This window comes from Carcharhinus amblyrhynchos, chromosome 34 (assembly GCF_965287045.1).
Source record: "Carcharhinus amblyrhynchos chromosome 34, sCarAmb.v2.hapA, whole genome shotgun sequence".
Lineage (NCBI taxonomy): Eukaryota > Metazoa > Chordata > Chondrichthyes > Carcharhiniformes > Carcharhinidae > Carcharhinus > Carcharhinus amblyrhynchos.
In genome coordinates, this window is record NC_137357.1 from 12273273 (window position 1) to 12293755 (window position 20483).

A 20483-nucleotide genomic window follows, 5' to 3' on the forward strand; every position below is an offset into this window, starting at 1 on the left:
CTTCACCATCAGCCTGCTCAGGTTGTTTTGAACTTTTTGTTCTTCAAGTCTCTTTGGTTTAGGGATCATTGGAAAGGTTGTGAGAGAATAGCAGGATGGTCCTTTTGGAAAGCAAGACATTATCACCATGGCAACACTAATGTCATCATTTACAAAAACCGAAAACTGCAAGCATTTGTGCAAAGAAGTGTTCCAGCTGCCAACAAGGTCCAGATGATAAGACAATTTTCACACTTTGCAACTGCTCCCTCGATTACACAACCAGGAAAGAGTGAAATTAGGTTCACAAACAGCTCACAAGATAAAGCTCCCTCGACACTGTCCCCCATCAAACACTCCCAGGACAGGTACAGCACAGGGTTAGATACAGAGTGAAGCTCCCTCTACACCATCCCAACAAACACTCCCAGGACAGGAACAGCACAGGGGTTAGATACAGAGTAAAGCTCCATCTACACTATCCCCATCAAATGCTGTCAGGACAGGAACAGCAGAGAGTTAGAATAAAGAACAAAAAAAATTAAACGCAGGAACAGGCCCTTGACCCTCCAAGCCTGCACCAAGAATGCAGCCTGACTTAACTAAAACTCTCTACCCTTCTGGGGACATATCCTCTATTCCATCTTATTCACGTAATCACCATCGTATCTGCCACCACCACGTCCCCCAGCAACGAATTCCAGGCACCACCTCTATTTCAGATATCTGCCTCGTACATCTCCTTTAAACCTTGCCCGTCGCACCTTAAACCTGTGCCCCCTAGTAACTGACTCTTCCACCCTGGGAAAAAGTTTCTGACTATCCACTCTGTCCACGTCTCTCATAATCAGGTCTATCAGGTCACTCCTCAACCTGCTCCTTTCCAGTGAGAACAAACCAAGTTTCTTCTCATAGCTCATGCCTTCCACACTAGGCAACATCTCACTAAATCTCTTCTGTACCTCTCCAAAGCCTCCACATCCTTCTGATAGTGTGGCGACCACAATTGAACATTATATTCCAATACAGCCTAACTAAGCTTCTGTAAAGCTGCAGCGTGACTTGCCAATTTTTAAACTCAATGCCCTAGGCCGATGAAAGCAAGCATGCCATATGCCTTCTTGATTACATTCTCCCCCTGCTTTGCCAATTTTTATGACCTGTGTAACTGTACACCCAGATCCCTTTGCCTATCAATACTCTTAAGGGTTCTGCCATTTACTGTGTATTTCCTATTCATATTAGACCTTGTAAAATGCATAACCTGACATTTAATATAGAACATAGAACAGTACAGCACAGTACAGGCCCTTCAGCCCTCAATGTTGTGCCGAGCTACGTCCAAACCCAAGATCAAGCTATCCCACTCCCTATAATTCTGGTGTGCTCCATATGCCTATCCAATAACCGCATGAAAGTTCCGAAAGTACCCGATTCCACTATCACAGCAGGCAGCGCATTCCACATCCCAACCTCTCTGAGTAAAGAATCTACCTCAGACATCCCTCCTAGATCTCCCACCGTGAACCTTATAGTTATGCCCCCAAGTAACAGCTACATCCACCCGAGGAAATAGTCTCTGCACATCCACTCTACCTATCCCCCTCATCATCTTATAAACCTCTATGAAGTCGCCTCTCATCCTCCTCCGCTCTAAAGAAAAAAGCCCCAGCTCCCTCAACCTTTCCTCCAAAGACCTACCCTCCAAACCAGGCAGCATCCTGATAAATCTCTGCACTCTCTCCAATGCTTTCACATCCTTCTTACAGTGACCAGAACTGCACAAATATTCCTAAGGTGGTCTCACCAAGGTCCTGTATAGTTGCAGCATAACCCCACAGCTCTTCAATGCAAATGCCATGTTAATAAACGCTAACACACGATAAGCCTTCTTCACGGCTATCCACTTGAGTGGCAACCTTCAGAGATCTGTGGCTATGAACCCCAAGATCTCTCTGTTCCTCCACATTTTTCAGAACCCTGCCATTGACCCTGTAATCCACATTCAAGTTTGTCTTATCAAAATGAATCATCTCGCACTTAGCAGGGTTAAACTCCATCTAAGAACATAAGAAATAGGAGCAGGAGTCGGCCATCTCGCCCCTCGAGCCTGCTCCACCATTCAATGAGATCATGGCTGATCTGAAGTGGATCAGTTCCACTTTCCCGCTTGCTCCCCATAACCCTTAATTCCCCTGTCTATCAGAAACCTATCTACACGTGACTTAAATATATTTAGCAAGGTAGCCTCCACCACTTCAACAGGCAGAGAATTCCAGAGATTCACCACCCTTTGAGTGAAGAAGTTCCTCCTCAACTCTGATCTAAACTGCGTTCCCCCCCCCACCCTTATCTGGAGGCTGTGCCCTCTTTTCTGCCCAGCTCTGCATCCTATCAATGTCTTTTTGCAGCCTACAAGAGTCCTACACCTCATCCACTACTCCACCAATCTTGGTGTCATCAGCAAATTTACTAACCCACCCTTCAGTCCCCTCTTCCAAGTTTTCATTAAAAAAAAAATCACAAATAGCAGAGGACCCAGCATTGATCCCTGTGGTACACTGCTGGTAACTGGCCTCCAGTCTGAAAATGTTCCCTCCACCACCACTCTTCTATGAGACAGCCAGTTACTTAGCCAATCGGCCAACTTTCCTTCTATCCCACACCGCCTCACTTACTTCATGAGCCTACCATGGGGAACCTTAACAAACGCCTTACTAAAATCCATGTATATAAGATCAACTGCTCTACCTTTGTTGACACACTTCGTTATCTCCTCAAAGAATTCAATCAAATTCGTGTGGCAGGACTTAACCCTCACAAAACTGCGCTGACTATCTCGGATTAAGCTGCATCTTTCCAAATGGTCACAAATCCTATCTCTCAGGACCCTTTCCATTAACTTACCAACCACTGAAATAAGACTAACTGGCCTATAACTACCAGTAATTTAGATACAGAATAAAGCTCCTTCGACATTGTCCCTATCAAACACTCCCAGGACAGGCACAGCACAGGGTTAGATACAGAGTAAAGCTCACGCCCAAGACAGGTACAGCACAGGGTTAGATACAGAGTAAGGCTCCCTCTTTACTGTCCCATCAAACACTCCCAGGACAGGGACAGCACGGGGTTAGATACAGAGTAAAGCTCCCTCTACACTGTCCCCATCAAACATTCCCAGGACACGTACAGCACAGGGTTAGGCAGGGAACAAAGTTCTGTCTAAATTATACCAAATCTTTTCACTCCAAGCTGTAGGGGACGATGGGCAAACGCTTGTCCCTTGAGGAATTGAGGAAGAGGGCGGGAAAGTGGAGTTGAGGCAGATCATCAGGAATAAAGGGACTGAACGAGAGATTCAGCTCAAGGCAAAGTCTGGTTTACTCCTGTTCCAGTCTCTTAAAATATGCTGTTAATTGGGACTGTGTGGTGCAGGACAGAAACAGGCTGTGCAGAAGCATCAGACTATTTAAGAAATGTGCACGTGTGCTTGAGAAGCAAAATGAAAAGGAGCACACAGTGCAACTAATGAGCTGCACACAGTGAAGGGAACTTAGAGACCACTGCACAGGATAAGAGTGAGGGGGTGGAGGAGTTTATTAAGAGTGGGGAAAGGAGGACTGCTCAGAAAGGAAACAAAAGGCACAGAGATTTCCCACATTCCAGTCACTGAAACCCCGCTTTATTCTCCACCTAATCTGCAACCTTACATCCCAAGTGCTGCGGTTGTGCTACGCTGCATGGTTGTGGCTCTGGAGTGGAGTGGAGGGGGGAGGGGCAACAAGCAACTCCCAGCACAGATCTCCAGAAGGTGGCAGCTTATTCCCACACTGTAAACTGGAAACAGAGGTGCAATTGTGAAGTAGCCGCTCACCACTGCATACTTTAAATGTTTGTAATGAAAACAAAACGGAACAACTCGTCACTGACTCAAACCAGTTTATAATCGCTGATACAGGACCAGGCACTGATTGAGACTCCATTAATAGGGTTAACAGGGAAAGGTAGAGTGAGAAGGTTGGAAAAGCAAGAACTTAGGAAAGAGTGGCAAAGAGAGACAGCACAAAGTCAAGCAGACTCTTGCAGTTTAATCTGTTGACAGAATGCCTTCTCTGAGCAATCCCTTCTCAACAATAGACACTGGGGTTCATTTGACTGACTGCATCTGACAGAGGACAGCAACAGTACCCAGGTTTGCACACAGGGGACCCATAACAAAAGGGGATGCTCACATTCAAAACTTGCCCAGCCCTACAGCACGAAGGGAGAGTCCAGAAACCAAGGATATTTGAACTCTCTCCACATGACTTAAGCAGGGACAGAGTGTAGACGGTCAGCCCATCCTAATCAGGATTTACCACTATGGCAGTGATCATCAAACACACCTGGATGGGAATGCACACAAGATATACTCACAAAAAGGAGCTTCACTCCAAATCAGCCAACTGCCGCTCAACCAGTCTCAACTTGCAATCATCGGCAAAGTAATGGAAGGTGCCATCAACAGTGCTATATATTTACAGAACAATAATCTGCTCACTGACACGCAGTGTGGGTTCCACTGGGGCTCCTCAGCTCCTGACTTCATTCCAACCTTGGTTCAAATATGGACAAAAGAGGCAAGGTGAGAGTGACAACCCTTGACATCAAGACTCAGTGTGACATCAAGAATCTCTCAAAGTTCTCTCAAATAGAATATATATTTAAAAAAATCAATCATTTGGCCCCTTGAAACTGTTTTGCCATTCACCAAGATCACTGCTGGCCTGCTTTTAACTTCAACACCACTGTCCTGCCTAACCTTTCACTCTATGTTAATCAAGAACCTCTGCTTAAAATATTCAAAGACTTTGCTTCCACTGCCTACTGGCGATGAGTTCCAGAGACTCTCAACCCTCAAGAGAGAATAAAATTCTCATCTGTCTTAAATAGCGGCCTCTTATTTTTAAACAGTGACCCCAAGTTCTAGTTTCTCCCACGAGAGGAAACATCCTCTCCATATCCACCCTGTTAATACCTCTCAGGATCTTAAAGGTTCCAATCAATTCACCTCTTACTCTAAACAATTCTAACCTGTCCAACTTTTCCTCAGAAGGAAACCCGTCCACTAATTTGTCTACTACTCAAACTTTTCCAGCCATGGAACCAAGAGTGCTGAAGGAACCACTGAGAAACATCCTGACTCTACCCAAGAATTAAACACAGATTGTAATTGTGCAATAGGTGCAAACATACAAAAACAAATGTGTTTTCAGGTTTTATATATATGCATTTATTATAATTAACAAGTTCTGTTCCTCAACAAATACTTCCAAGTCTTACCTTTTTGTTATTTTTAGTGAGAACACCAACTCTCACACCCCACCCCCCACCTCAGTTTTTCATAGGATCCACTCCGCCCTTCTTCTCAGGGCCCCTTCAGGGAGTACCCGAGTCAGCCTTCTCTGACCTGTTTCTAATGCATTTACACGTTTCCTTAAATAAGGAGACACAATACTCCAGTTGTGGCCTCATCAATGCCCTGCACAACTGAAACATAATATCCTGGGGGTTATCATAGACTAGAACTGCAACTGGACCAGCCACACAAATATTGTACCTCCAAGAGCAGGTCAGAGGCTGGGAATTCTGCAGCGAGTAACCCACGTCCTCACTTCCCCAAAGCCTGTCTACCATCTAAAAGGCAGAAGTCAGGAGTGTGATGGAATAATCTCCACTTGCCTAGATGAGTGCGGCACCCCATTGACAAACATTCACTCCCTCCTCCACCAATGTATAGTGGCAACAGTGTGTACTATTTACATGATGCACTGTCCCCATTCCCAAGGCTCCTTCCACATCACCTTCCAAACCTACAACCTCAACCACCTCGGTCAAGAAGGGCAGCAGATGCGTAGGCACACCACCACCTAGAAGTTTCCCTCTAAGACACACACAATCCTGACTTGGAAACATATCACCACTCCTTCGCTGTCCCTGGTTCAAAATCCTGGAACGTCCTCCTTAACAGCACTGTGGGTATACCTACACCACATGGACTGCAGCAATTCAAGAAGGTAACTCACCACCAACTTCTGAAGAAGAATTAGGAATTGACAAAAAGTACTGATTGAACTAACGACACTCACATCCCATAAATAAACATGGAGTGTGAGAAGCGGAGAGCCCACAGATTATAAACCAGAAGTATTCTCCCTCCACCTTTCCCTCACTTCATGTCTATCTCTGTCCTCCCCATTATACTTGCTCTGCACACTTGCCATCTGAAAAGCATACCATAAAGCACAGAATGCACAGCATTCCCTCCAGTCCACACATTCTCAATCCTCACTCCCCACCCCCTCTTATATTCTTGCCTCATTACAGACACTTTTTTGGAGCCAGTCCCCAGCTCTCATACCAGAGAGGGGGTTTAGAAATGTTTCCTCTCTCCTGCATGGTGACAAAGTAACAGCCAAGTGCCCATTAATAGATGTTTGTTGACAGGAGATGAGATACCCACGATTCATGCTGCCAGTGAGCAGTGGATTTGGAAAGAACACAGACAAGGGCTTGATCACTGCACACTAGTCATTTATCAGTCATATCTAGAGTCAACAATTGAAAACCCTAACCAGCAGAAAGCACAGTGCAGAGGGAGCTTTACTCTATACCTAACCATGTGCTGGACCTGTCCCGACAGTGTTTGATGGAGACAGTGTAGAGGGAGATTTAGTCTGTATCTAATTCCATGCTGTACCTGTTCTGGGAGTGTTTGATGGGGGCAGTGTAGAGGAAGCTTTACTCTGTATCAAACCCCCATAATGGGTCGGATCTCAAACAATGACAAGATGGAGTACAGGAATAAGATCCAGAATCTTGTGAACTAATGTGACAACAATAATTTCAACGTCAGCAAAATGAAGGAGATGGTCATCAACACCAGGAAGTGTAGTGGACGGCATGCCCCTGCATCAATGGAGACAAAGTAGAAATGGTCAAAAGCTTCAGGTTTTTAGGTGCCCATATCACCAACCTGTCCTCGTCCCTCCATGCCAATGTTATAGTTAAGAAAACCCACCATCACCTCCACTTTCTCAGAAGACTCAGAAAGTCCAGTATGAATCTCACCAACCTTTGCTGATATATCACAGAAAGCATTCTTTCTGGTTGGATCACAGCTTAGTATGGGTCCTGCTCTGCCCAAGATCGCAGGCAACTACAAAGGGTTGTGAACGAAGCCTGGCTTATCACACAAACCTGCCTCCCATTCACTGACGCTGTCTTTACCTGACACTGCCTCAGAAAGGCAGCCAGCATTATCAAGGACCCACCCACCGCAGAGAACGCTCTTCCACCTTCCTCTGTCAGGAAAAAGATACAAAAGTCTGAGGACACGTACCAACCAACTCAAGAACAGCTTCTTCCCTGCTGCCGTCAGACTTTTGAATGGCTCTACCTTGTATTAAACTGATGTTTCACTACACCCTAGCTATGACTGTAACACATTAACATTATATTCTGCACTCTCTCCTTTCCTTCTCTATGTAGCGCAAGAAACAATACTTTTCACTGTATACTAATACATGTGATAATAATAAATCAAATCAAAAATGCCACACTGTACCTGTCCTGGGTGTGTTTTGATAGGGACAGTGTAGAGCGAGCTTTACTTTGTATCTAACCCCGTGCTGTACCTGTCCTGGGAGTGTTTGATGTGGGGGAACAATGTAGAGGAAGCTTTACTTGGTATGTAACCCCATGCTGTGCATGTCCTGGGAGTGTTTGATGGGGACAGTGTAGGATGAACTTTATATCTAATTCTGCTGTATCTGTCCTGGGGGTGTTTGATGGGGATGATATAGAAGGAACTCTGTATCTAACTGTTGCTTACATCAGGATCAAGCACAAGTCAAAGGCAAAAATGAATCATTACCTCAAGAGCACTGACAAGAGCTCACATTTCGACACAATCTCATGACATCACCATCAACCCAGTATTTTGCAAATGCTGCAAAGCAGGAAGGAAGATGGCCCAGCATATTTTCACAAGTAGCAATGTGATGACGTTGGATGAGGAATAAATATTGACCAGAGCAATGGAGTGAGAGCCTCTGCCAAATCCAAAAAGCATTATGGTTTTTTTTCCCCCTCAGTAGATAGGGCAGACAGGGGTATTCGCAGGCATCTTCAACCTCTCTTTACAATCTGAGATCCCTATCTACTTCAAGAAGGCAACGACCATCATCCCGGTACCTAAGAAAAACTAAGCAGTGTGCCTTAATGACTATTGGCTGGTGGCTCTGGTGTCCAACATCATGAAGTGCTTTGAAAGCTAAGTCATGGCACGAACCAATTCCAGCCTCCCGGACTACCTAGATCCACTACAGTTTGACTACCGCTGCAACACATCTACAGCAGACGCCACCTCCGTGGCCCTGCACTCAACCCTGGAACACCGAGATAACAAGGACACCTACATCAGACTCCTCTCTATTGTCTACAGTGAGCCTTCAACACCATTATTCCAACAAAACTCATCTCCAAACTCCATGGCATGGGCCTCAGCATCAGCACCTCCTTCTGCAATTGGATCCTGAACTTCCTAACTCATAAGCCACAATCAGTAATGATAGACAACAACACCTCCTCCAGGATCATCCTCAACACCAGTGCCCCACAACATTGTGTCCTAAACCCCGACTACACTCCATAAACAGCTATGACTGTGTGACCAAATTCCACTCCAAACGATTTTCAAGTTTGCTGATGACACCACCATAGTGGGTCAGATCTCAAACAATGACGGGACAGCGTACAGGAGCGAAATAGAGAATCTGGTGAACTGGTGCGGCAACAATAATTTCTCCCTCAATGTCAACAAAACGAAGATTGTCATCGACTTCAGGGAGCATAAAGGAGAACATGCCCCTGTCTACATCAACAGCAACAAAATACAAAGGGTCAAGAGCTTCAAGTTTTTAAGTATCCAGATCACCAACAACCTGCCTTGGTCCCCCCCATGCCAACACTAGAGTTAAGAAAGCCAATTAATGCCTCTACTTCCTCAGATGACTAAGGAAATTTGTCATGTCAGCTACTACTCTCACCAACTTTTCCAGATGCATGACAGAAAACATTACTTCTGGTTGTGTCACAGCTTGCTATAGCTCCTGTTCTGCCCAAGACTGCAAACAACCACAAAAGGTCATCAATGTAGCCCAATCCATCACGCAAACCAGCCTCCCATCCTTTGATTCTGTCTACACTTCCCGCTGCCTTGGCAAAGCAGCCAGCATAATTAAAAATGCCATGCATTCCGGACATTCTCTCTTCCACCTTCTTACTTCAGGAAAAATATACAAAAGTGTGAGGTCACGTACTAACTGACTGAAAAACAACTTCTTCCCTGCTGCTGTCAGACTTTTGAATGGACTTATCTTGCATTAAATTGCTCTTTCTCTACACCCCAGCTACGACTGTAACACTACATTCTGCACTCTCTCTCGTTTCCTTCTCTGTACAGCGTGCAAGAAACAATACTTTTCACTGTATGCTAATACATGTGACAAAAATAAATCAAATTCAAAATTTAAAATGAAGATCAAATCTCCAACTGCTTTATCACCCGACCGTCCTTCCAATAACGTGGTGACCCACAGTCCTTCCCACCCCCAAGTGCAGCATTCCCTTAGGGCACCCCCAGCCAATGTTCCTGTGGGTTTGGCCAAATGCTGAGGCTGTCACTCAGCCTTTGCGACATTCCCTCTCATCCAACGCTTCCTTGTTGCTGATCCTCTGGCAGCGCAGAGCTCCCTCAGCACCCACTCTGGAATTTCAGTGCTTCCACACTGGAACTTCAGCCTGAAGCATTTACCCAATCTCTGGAATAGAACGCCAGCTGTTTTTGCCATCTGACTCTCTTCCCTCAGTCCATCAGACAGATACCCCTGAAAGTTTTCCCAAGAAATAGCATCCACCTCTGCTTCAACTCTAACTTTTTAACTCCCGTATGTTTTGGCACTATTGTGATTACCAACTCAGTAACAGAGAAACAAAGAGCTGGACTAACGAAGTGAAGAATATAATAAATGTAGTCTTCAACAAGGTTACCAAGAATCTAACAGTTTGTTATGAATCCCCATTTAGTTCACTCATTCTCCTTTAGAATGGGATCTGCCATTCTTACCAGTTGAGTCTGGATATGACATCAAAGTCACATCACTGTGTCACCCCCGAAATGGCCTAGTATGCCATCCCTTTCTATTAAATTCGACAAAAAAATGACTATCCAGCATTCACTGAGGCAGCATAAAATGGCAAAAGCACACACTGCACAGGTAAACCTCACTGACATACAGGATCTCCGCGATCTTCCCACAAACTGGCCAGGCAGCAGCTTGACAGTCATCCTCATGTAATCATAACCCATGTCCTGAACTCCTCCATCATCGTAAGTAGTCTCACAACACCAGGTTAAAGTCCAACAGGTTTATCTGATAGCACGAGCTTTCGGAGCACTGCCCCTTCATCAGCATCCATCATCATGAACATTCAACACGAAGACAAAATGTGGGAACATTCAGATTATCTGGCAATATCCCGTTGAGAGCAAAAGCCAGACATGTCAACACATCAGTTCTGATGATAAGCCCTTGATGAAATGATAACTCTTTCTCTCTCCATTGATGCTGCTACACCTATTGAGTATTTCCAGAATTTTCTTTCTCCCCATCCCTGGAGAAGTTCTATTCAGCCTCCCGTACATGCTCACCAGACGCACAGTGGTATACAGTCAGGAAAGAAGTGTTCTGCATCTGAATGTCATCAAGTCTCAAGACATGAACATTAAAATCTCCTGCCGATACCCACCGACTACTCTTCCCCTGCTGCTGAATCAGCATTTCAGGAGACGACAGATCCATAAACATCACAGTTCTCATTAACGGCAGAGCTTAACATATCAAGGCATGTTGAAGCATTTGCAATTATAGAGTTAGAATTTTTTTTTTGTTATTCATTTGTGGGACATGGGCATCACTGGCTGGCCAGCATTTATTGCCCATCCCTAGTTGCTCCTTGAGAAGGTGGTGGTGAGCTGCCTTCTTGTTTTGCTGCAGTCCATGTTCTGTGGGTTGACCCACAATGCTGTTCGGGTGGGCATTCCAGGATTCTGACCCAGTGACACGAAGGAATGGAGTTTTATTTCCAAGTCAGAATGGTGAGCGGCTTGGAGGGGAATTTGCAGGTGGTGGTGTTCCCATGTATCTGCTGCCCTTGTCCTTCTAGATGGAAGTGGTCATGGGTTTGGAAGATACTGTCTAAGGATCTTTGGTGAATTGCTACAGTGCAACTTGTAGATAGTACACACTGCTGCTACTGAGCATTGATGATGGAGGGATTGAAAGTTTGTAGACGTGGTGCCAATCAAGTGGGCTGCTTTGTCCTGGATGGTGTCAAGCTTCTTGAGTGTTGTTGAAGCTGCATCCATCCAGGCAAGTGGGGAGTATTCCCTCACACTCACGACTTGTGTCTTGTCGATGGTGGATCAGCTTTGGGGAGTCAGGAGGTGAGTTAACTGCTGCAGTATTCCTAGCCTTTAATCTGCTCTTGTAGCCACTGTGTTTATGTGGTGAGTCCAGTTGAGTTTTTGGTCAATGGTAACCCCAAGGATGTTCACAGTGAGGGCTTCCAGTGAAGGTAACACCATTGAATGTCAAGGGGTGGTGTTAGATTGTCTCTTATTGGAGATGGTCATTGCCTGACATTTGTGTGACGCAAATGTTACTTGTTACTTGTCAGCCCAAGCTTGGAAACTGTCCACATCTTGCTGCATTTGGACATGGACTGCTCCACTACCTGAGGAGTCGCAAATGGTGCTGAACATGGCGCAATCATTGGCAAACATCCTCACTTCTAACTTTATGATGGAGGAAAGGTCAACGATGAAGCAGCTGAAGATTGTTGGGTCTACGACATTCCCTGAGGGATTCCTGCAGAGATGTCCGCAACTACAATCAACTTCTTACGTACCAGATATGATTGCAACCAGTGGAGTGTTTGACTCCTGTCACTCTCACCTCACAGACAGGTCATTAATGCCAACTCTCTGCAGAGTGCTTCAGACAATTCCACTCCCTTGATCTAACCTTGTAATCCTGCAAGTTTATCTTCTCAAGTACCCATCCAATTTCTTTTGAAAAATCACTGAATGACTACATTTGCAGAACCTTCTAACGCAGCAGGTTCCAGTGTGAAAACACTTTGCTCACCCCACCGCCCCAAGTCATCTCTTGCCCTAAACCTTCAATGCATGTCCCCAGAACATTTACCATCAGCTCCTAACAACAACCTCATTTTGTCCACTGTATCTATTGAAGGGAACGACATAATGGTGACAACAAAATCAGGATCTCCATAAAAACAATCAGCTCATCCCATTGCCCGACCTTATCCCCCCCTTTTCTCTTCAAACTAACAATTCCCTTTTGAAAGCCACAATTTAATTTGCCTCAACCGTACACTCCAGCAGTGTATTTCTCATCTTAACTACTCACTGCGTAAAAAAGATCTCAGGTCACCACTGCATCTTTTGGCACTCTCATTAAATCAATGTCATCTGCTTCTCAATCCTTCTGGCAATGGAAACAACATTCCCCCAATCTACATCTCTACGAAATCTCCATGCAAGCTCCTCAAAGAAAACAGCACCAGCTTCACCAATCCAGTCTCTGAAATAAATAACTCATCTCCACAACCATTTGCAATTGTGTTAAGTATCTTATCTAATACTTTGTCAACCACTTTCATAAAATCCATAGACAACATCTATTGCATTGCCTTCATCATCCTTCCCTGTTCCTTCATCAAAACATTCAACTGGACTCATCAAGCATGATCGATCGATTACAAATCCATGCTGACTCTCCAGAACTGATTTGAACCTCTCCAAATGCCTGTGTATTTCCCCCTCACTACTTTTTCTTAAACATTACCCAAATGCCAATGTTGGACTGACCAGCCTGTCGTTAATGGCAATGTCCTAACAGCATGTCCTGAAAAATTTTCCAAACCCCGAACTTTTGGTAACTCCCTCAGATCTATAATCTTTTACTCGGTCTGGGACATGATCACATCATACCGCAGCCCACTCCCTCATCTGGAATAGTGGCCTTTGTCAGTAAGCCTCACTCAGGAATCTGCTCCTTCACCAATACCATTTCAGGTGGCTGGCAGAGGCATGGGCTATGGCTGCTGGAATGACCAGGGCTAGGGTCATACTGGGTTCTTGAGGAGTAGGTTAGATGACGCCCCATGAGCTGGCTCATGGAATGGCGGTGAGCGTCCAGCACGTGACCAATGACATCCATGACCTCAAAATGGATCCCTAAAGTCCCAGCCACCTCATGACAATACCCTCTATGCCCTTTTGCACTGCACAGAGGGGTTTCCTGTAGTGGCTGCTGCACACCCTTCAGTTCTGTCCTTGCCTGTCACCTGGAGATGCCCAATCACCCCCAGTGGAAGTTCCTTTACAGAGGGTTCACTCCCTTCACATCGGGGGCTGAGGTGGAGGGTGCTTCATGCAGCATTTCCTGATAGACTGCATTGGTTCACAAATTCCCAAGATACCTACCCTTGTTGCAGTTTGGTAGCATTCATAGACCACATATTTGTAAATTTTTTTAGACTACAATCCCTTTTCAGGTTCTGACAAAAATCTTTCGCTACGGTTTTGTTTGCACTTCAGTCACACGCTCCTGATCTGTGGGCCCCTGGTGCAGAGAGGGATGGGAAAGGAGGAGGATTTCCTCGTAACCTTGCTCCTGGGCCTGGCCAAACTTACCACTAACAGGTTTAGGCAGCAGGTGACCTAGGGGCTGTCTTGACTGACTGGCCGCCCCTCTATTGTGGCTACATTTGCAGCCAAGTCTCCCTGGAGAGGGAGTGTGCAATGTCCACAAGCACCCTTGAGGCCTTCTGTGCACATTGCAAGGACTGGGTGCCTTGTTGACCCTTTGAATCACATTTTGATTTAATGTTTTTAAGCTTTGGTTTTGTTTAGGGCAGTTCCCCTTTGAGGGCTCCCTCACTTACTTCGTCCCTCAGTTTGTTTAATTGAGTTTAATTTTTTTTCCAACGGAAAAGTTGGAACATTATGGTGAGTTCTTGTGCCACACCCACCCCACCTCATAGTGCAACTTGCAATGCAGGCCATCCAGACTAAGCAACTTTGTCGCTAATAACAACCAGCCACATTAAGCCAGAAGTGCCAACAAAGTGCCATCTCAGCCTCTCATGTGCCCCATCATCAGTCTTCAATCAATATGATTCATTCCATCTAACATGAAGCTACAGCTGTCCATACTGGATACAGTAAAGGCCATGGACCCTCACACCAATCCTGCTGTACTCCTGGAAACTCGTGTTCCAGAAAGCCACAGCCTATCCAAGCTGTTCTGGTACAGCAACGATGTTGGCTATCCATCTGATTAGGTGAAAATGTCATGGGAAGTCATAGGGAAGACATCCTGTGACTGCAATCATGCCTAACACAGAAGATGCTGATTGCAGTTGTTGAAAGCCAATCATCTCATTCTTAGTATATCCCTCAAGGTTCCTCAGCTTAGTGTCCTAGGCTCAACTACCTGAAGGTGCTTCATCAATGACTTTCCTCCATCATAACGTCAGAAATGGGAATGACAGTGTTTAATACGATTGGCAACTTTTCTAGATACTGAATCAGTGTACGTTCATCCATAGCAACTTTTGGGCTTGAGTTAATATGTGGCAAGTAACATTCAGGCAACGACCTGTTAGAATTATAGAAAAATTACAGCACAGGAGAAGGCCATTCATCACAACTTGTCCATGCTAACTCAAGGATACCCAGTCAGACTAACAAATCTGATCACCTCCCTAAACACTCAATGGCATTACTATCATAAAATCCCATTCCATCAATATCCTGAGAGTCAATGTTAATCCAAAACTTACTGAACCAGCCACATGACTATTGTGGCTACAGGGTTAAACCAGCGGCTGAATATTGTGGTGAGTAACACACCTCTCTGTCTGGATGAGTGAAGCTCCAACAACACTCAATGAGCTTGACACCATCAGGAGAAAAGCAGCCTGTTTGATTGGTTTCCCATCCCATCCCTTTAACATTCATTTCCTCCACCACAAGCACACAGTGGCAGCAGCATGTACCATTGACAAATAACTGCAATAACTAACCAAGGCTCCCTTAATAGCACCTTCCAAATCCACAACCTCCACCACTTAGAAGGACAAGGGCAGCAGATGCATGATCACCATTACTGATATTCATATTTTAATTCATCAAATTTAAACTCCCCAACTGCTGTGCTGCCTCCACACTATTACCCAGGCCTCTGGTTGACTCACCAATAACTATGTTACTGTACCACTGTGGCTGAAACCCATAACCATATTTTTATTCAATGTTCTCCTGACTGGCTTTTCATCTTCCACTCAACATAAAACTGAGCCAAACAACTGAAATTGTGCTTTCCATATCCAAACGCTGAATAAATCCCATTCACCCATCAGCCTCTGAGCTTTAACATTTGGAAGTTTATTTATTAGTATCACAAGTCTGGCTTACATTAACACTGCAATGAAGTTACTGTGAAAATCCCCAGTTGCCACACTCTGGCGTCTGTTCAGGTCAGTGCACCCAGCCAGCACATCTTTTAGAATGTGGGAGGAAACCAGAGCAACCTGGAGGAAACCCACGCAAATACAGCGAAAACGTGCAGACTCCACACACTGACAGTGACCCAAGCCGGCAATCAGATCTGGATCTCTGGCGCTGTGAGGCAGCAGTGCTATTCCTCATGTACAAACATCTCCATTTCAAAATTTTTACCCTTGTTTTCAGATCCCGCCCGCCCCCCCCCCACCCCATGATATACATCATGAGGCTTCACACTTTCTGATTGACAGCACTAGAGTGACAGAAGGTTTTGGGGCAGAGGCAGAATACAAGTGTAGCCAGATGCAGTAGCACATCGTAACATCTCTCCGTATCGGTCACCTCCTCTAGCCCTGCAAGCCTCTGCTCGTCCTCCAATTCTCAACTCTTGCACACACACAATTTTAACTGCTGCATCATTGCACCCATGACTTCAGCTGCCTGGAATACTCTCCGAAACTTTTGTGCTCTTCTCACTCTCTCTCCTGCTTTGTGACAATTATTAGAACCTCCTTGATCAACTTTTCAGTTGTCTGTCTGAATATCTCCTCCTCTGATTTTTTCTACGTGCCCACAAGGCACCTTTGGATATGGAAAGAGCTGCATAAAAATGGCATACTCTTTGCTGTTTAACAACAACAAACCATTGGAGTCAATTCTTGCTCAGTATTTCAATGACTGCCTCAAGTAAATGGGGCTTTGACATCCTGTCACGTTGTCCATCCTAACATAGCCAGGATTCATTCCAAAGTGCAGCACATCCACACCAACCAGCTCCAGCTCAAGTCTTATCCAACATGCCCCAGAGATCCTCAGGGTGGACACATCCTGAAAATTTACAAGCCACTGACCCGACACAGTCTGAAGGTCACAACAGAATGAGCCAAAATTACAAAGTCAATGCCGTTGTTCAGCACAGATCGAGAGACAAGGAGACACTGCAATCAGATAATAACTTAATACGGTTACAGACATACTAGTACACAGAAACATATGTTGGTGAGGGATTGATAGACACCAGCAGTTAGAGATCATAAGATATGGGAGCAGAATTAGGCCATTCAGGCCATCGAGTCTGCTCCACCATTTAATGATACATTTCTCAACCTCATTCTCCCACCTTTTCCCCTTAACCTTTGAGCCCCTCACCAATCACGAACCTATCTATCTCTGTCTTAAACATACAGAATGACTTGGCCTTCACAGCCTTCTGTGGCAATGAACTCCAGATTCGCCATCCTCTGGCTGAAGAAATTCCTCCTTATCTCGGTTCTAAAGGGCTGTCCCTTTATTCTAAGGCTGTGCCCTTGGATCCTAGTCTCTCCTGCCAATGGAAACATCTTCCCCACGTCCACTTTATCCAGACCTTTCAATATTCTGCATGATTCAAGGGAATTCCCCCCTCATCCTTCTAAACTCCATCGAGTACAGGCCCAGAGTTCTCAAACACTCCTCAGATGTCAAGGTTTTCATTCCTGGGATCATTCTCCTCTGGACCCTCTCTGGCACCACTGCACCCTTCCTTCGATACGGGACCCAAAACTCCTGACAATATTCCAAATGTGGAATAAAGTCTCAGCAGTACATTCCTACTTTTGAATTCTAGTCCCCTCGAAACGAATGCTAACATCAAATTTGCTCTCCTAACTTCCAACTCAACCTGCAAGAGAATCCTGAACTAGGATTCCCAAGTCCCTGTGTGCTTCTGATTTCTCTCCCCATTTAGAAAATAGTCTCCACCTCAATTCTTTCTACCATAACCTCACACTTTCCCACATGATATTCCATCTGTCACTTCTTTGCCCACACTCCTGTCCAAGTCCTTCTGCAGCCTCCCCACCTCCTCAATACCACTCGTCCCTCCACTTTACTTGGTATCATCTGCAAACTTAGCCACAATGCCCTCAGTTTCTTCATCTAGATCATTCATGTATAAAGTGAAAAGTTATGGTCTTAACATTGACCCTGCAGAACTCCACTGATCACTGGGCGCCATCCAGAGAAGGACCCCTTCATCTTCATTCTCTGCCTTCCACCAGTCAAAAGTCTGACAACACCAGGTTTAAGTCCAGCCGATTTATTTGATAGTAAACTCACTAGCTTTCCGGGGTTAGTCCCTTCCTCACTAGCTTTCGGGGTTAGTCCCTTCCACCAGTCATCCAAACTTAAATCCATGCTAGTACTTTGCATCTAACACCATAGGACTCATCTTACTCAGCAGCCTCTGTGCGAGGCAGAGAATGTGGAACCAGACACCAGGGAAACCTTCCACTGGGGAGGCAGTGCCCATCAGTCTGAGCAGCCAGTGAGTGGGCTTTACCCCAATCCTCAGCGTAGGCACTGATTCACGCTCTACCTCCCTGTGTTTGGTATTCAGCGCTTGCTCGGGGCAACAGATTCTGAGGCCATCACTTTATGTAAATTACCCTCTCCCTGGGGCCCTTCCCAACTGCAGAAAGTTGTGCTAAACTTTGCAAACATAACAGGGAAAGAGGCACAGACTGTCTGCCCATCCCGGCTGAGTCCCAGCCCAGAACAAAAGGCTGAGAGGCCAGTCCTGGGGGGGCGGGATTACGTTGGGAAAAGGAAACGGGAAAAGGAGTGGGAACAGGGAAAAGCTCCTGTTTCTCCCCACCCTCCCCCCCCCCCCGCCCCCCAAACAACGATTCCCACCCAGCCCCCAACAAACAAAACAAGCCAACCGCAGCTAGTTGGAAGGGGGGGGGGGGGGGGAGTTTGCGGAGACTTACCGTGCGGGCCCCTGGGGACAGAGATCCAGCTGGGAGGTAGGGAGCCGACAAGTCCGGGATCATGATGAAGGGATAAGCTGCTCCTTTGAACAAACCTCCATCTTGCCTTTTGACTGGGAATTTGGGAACATGGCGAGAGAGAGAGAGAGAGAGAGGGAAAAAAGTTGGTGAAACTTTGTGAATTCTGAGCAATGTTGCAAAGTTGTGAATGCAGAGAAGGGGGCGTTTATAAAGCACTGGGTAAAGTGTGTAGCTTCTACCTTCCTGCTGATAATCCCGGGGTTTGTCCACAAAACTCTCTGCGCTCCTGGGCTGGGGGCGTCGATCAGCCTGGAAGAGACAAGAGCTGTGAAAAGTGGCAGGGAGGGTGCGGGCCGGGGACGGGGGTGGGGAATGGTGGGCAGGGGGGGGGGGGGGGGAGAAGGGGAGAAGGGAAGGCAAGGGCAGAGGGGAACGACGGGCTGCCCCCATCCCAGTGGCCTCACCTCGGACTCTGGCGAGCTGCTGCGGCTGTCCGGCTCCTCCGTCTCGTTGACCAGCGACGACTTGACATCGGCCAGGTCCCGTTCGGCGGACACGCTGCCCGGACTCTTCTCCTCCTGCTCCCCCTCGTCCTTAAAGGAAATCATCTCATCACTGGCCCCCAGATCATCCCCTCCATTAAGCTGCGGCATGACTGTGGCACTCTCTCCTTTCCCTCTCTCTCCCTCCTTTTCTCCCTCTCTCCCTCCTGTAGCTCGGCTCCTCTCCGCTCTGATTGACACATTGATGGACAAGGAACTTCCAAACCTCTCTCCAATCAGCAGCCCCCCGGGGGCGGGGCTATTGCCTTGAAATTGACTCCATCCCAAGAATGACCCTTCCCTTTCCCTCTTCGCTCCCCCCCCCCCCACCCCGCCTCCTCTCCATCCATCCCCTCCTCCCAACTCCTTCACCAACTCCCCGAGTTTCTCACCGACAACCCCCTCCCCATTCCCCGGGGCTGGAGTAACTCCTGTCGGTCCCACTGCAATCTGCGCTTTAACAGAGCTGGAAAACTCCTGCTGGAAACAGAGTGAGTGTGAGAGAGAGGCGGACAAAAAAGGCAGCGGGGACAAGCAGACTGCAAACTGCCAGAGGAATGAGCAGCCAGAGAGAGAGAGAGGAAGAGGGAGGGAATGAGCAGACAGAGAGAAGAGAGAGGGAAGGAATGAGCAGACAGAGAGGCAGAAGAAATAGGCAGACTGCAAACTGCCAGAGGAACAAGCAGCCAGACACAGAAAGAGAGAGAGGGGGGGGAATGGGCAGACTGATTGGGAGACAATTGGACAGACAGTTTGTCAGGCAAAAATAAAACTGAGGCGACAAAATAAGATTGAGAAAATAAACCGACGACAGATACAAGTGCCATGGAGAAGGAAATGACAATACAGCAAGAAAACTCCCCATATACACCGCACCCCTCAGACTGGTCCCTCTATTGACACCGCACCCTTAGACTGATCCCTGTATGTACACCGCACCCCTTAGATTGGTCCGTCTATATACACCGCACCCCTCAGAGTGATCCCTCTATATACACCACACCCTTCAGATTCATCCCTCTGTATACACTGCACCTCTTGGACGAATCCCTCTAAAAACACCGCACCCCTCAGGCTAATCCCTGTATATACATTGCACCGTTCAGACTGATCCCTCTACACACACCGTACCCCTCAGACCAGACTCTGTATACACAGCACCCCTCAGACTAATCCCTCTATTGTTACGGTATCCCTCAGACCATCCCTTTATATGCAATCACCGCTGAGACTAATCCCTCAATATAAACCACACCCCTCAGAATAATCACTCTATATACACTGCACCTCTCGGACTAATCTTTCAATATAAACCACACCCCTCAGACTAATCTCTCCACATAGACCGTATCCCTCAGATTAATCCCTCTATATGCACTGGACCTCTCAGACTAATTCCTCTATATTATCACACCCCTCAGACTAATCCCTCTATATTCACCGCACTGTTAGACTGGTCCCTTTATATACACCGCACCCCTCAGATTA

General features: G+C 46.3%; 1 protein-coding gene across 1 annotated transcript in view; it reads right to left on the reverse strand.

Moving 5' to 3' along the window:
- Positions 1-19144, reverse strand: part of LOC145361188 (transcription factor 7-like 2) — a 38518-nt gene extending 19374 nt beyond the window's left edge. The window contains exons 1-3 of the mRNA XM_080216822.1: positions 18918-19144; positions 18693-18762; positions 18433-18545 (exon numbers count right to left, since the gene is read on the reverse strand). Of these exons, the coding sequence (XP_080072948.1) occupies positions 18433-18545; positions 18693-18762; positions 18918-19106 (372 nt within the window). The 5' untranslated portion in view covers positions 19107-19144. The remainder of the gene's footprint in view (positions 1-18432; positions 18546-18692; positions 18763-18917) is intronic.
- Between the last annotated feature and the right edge of the window lie 1339 nt (positions 19145-20483).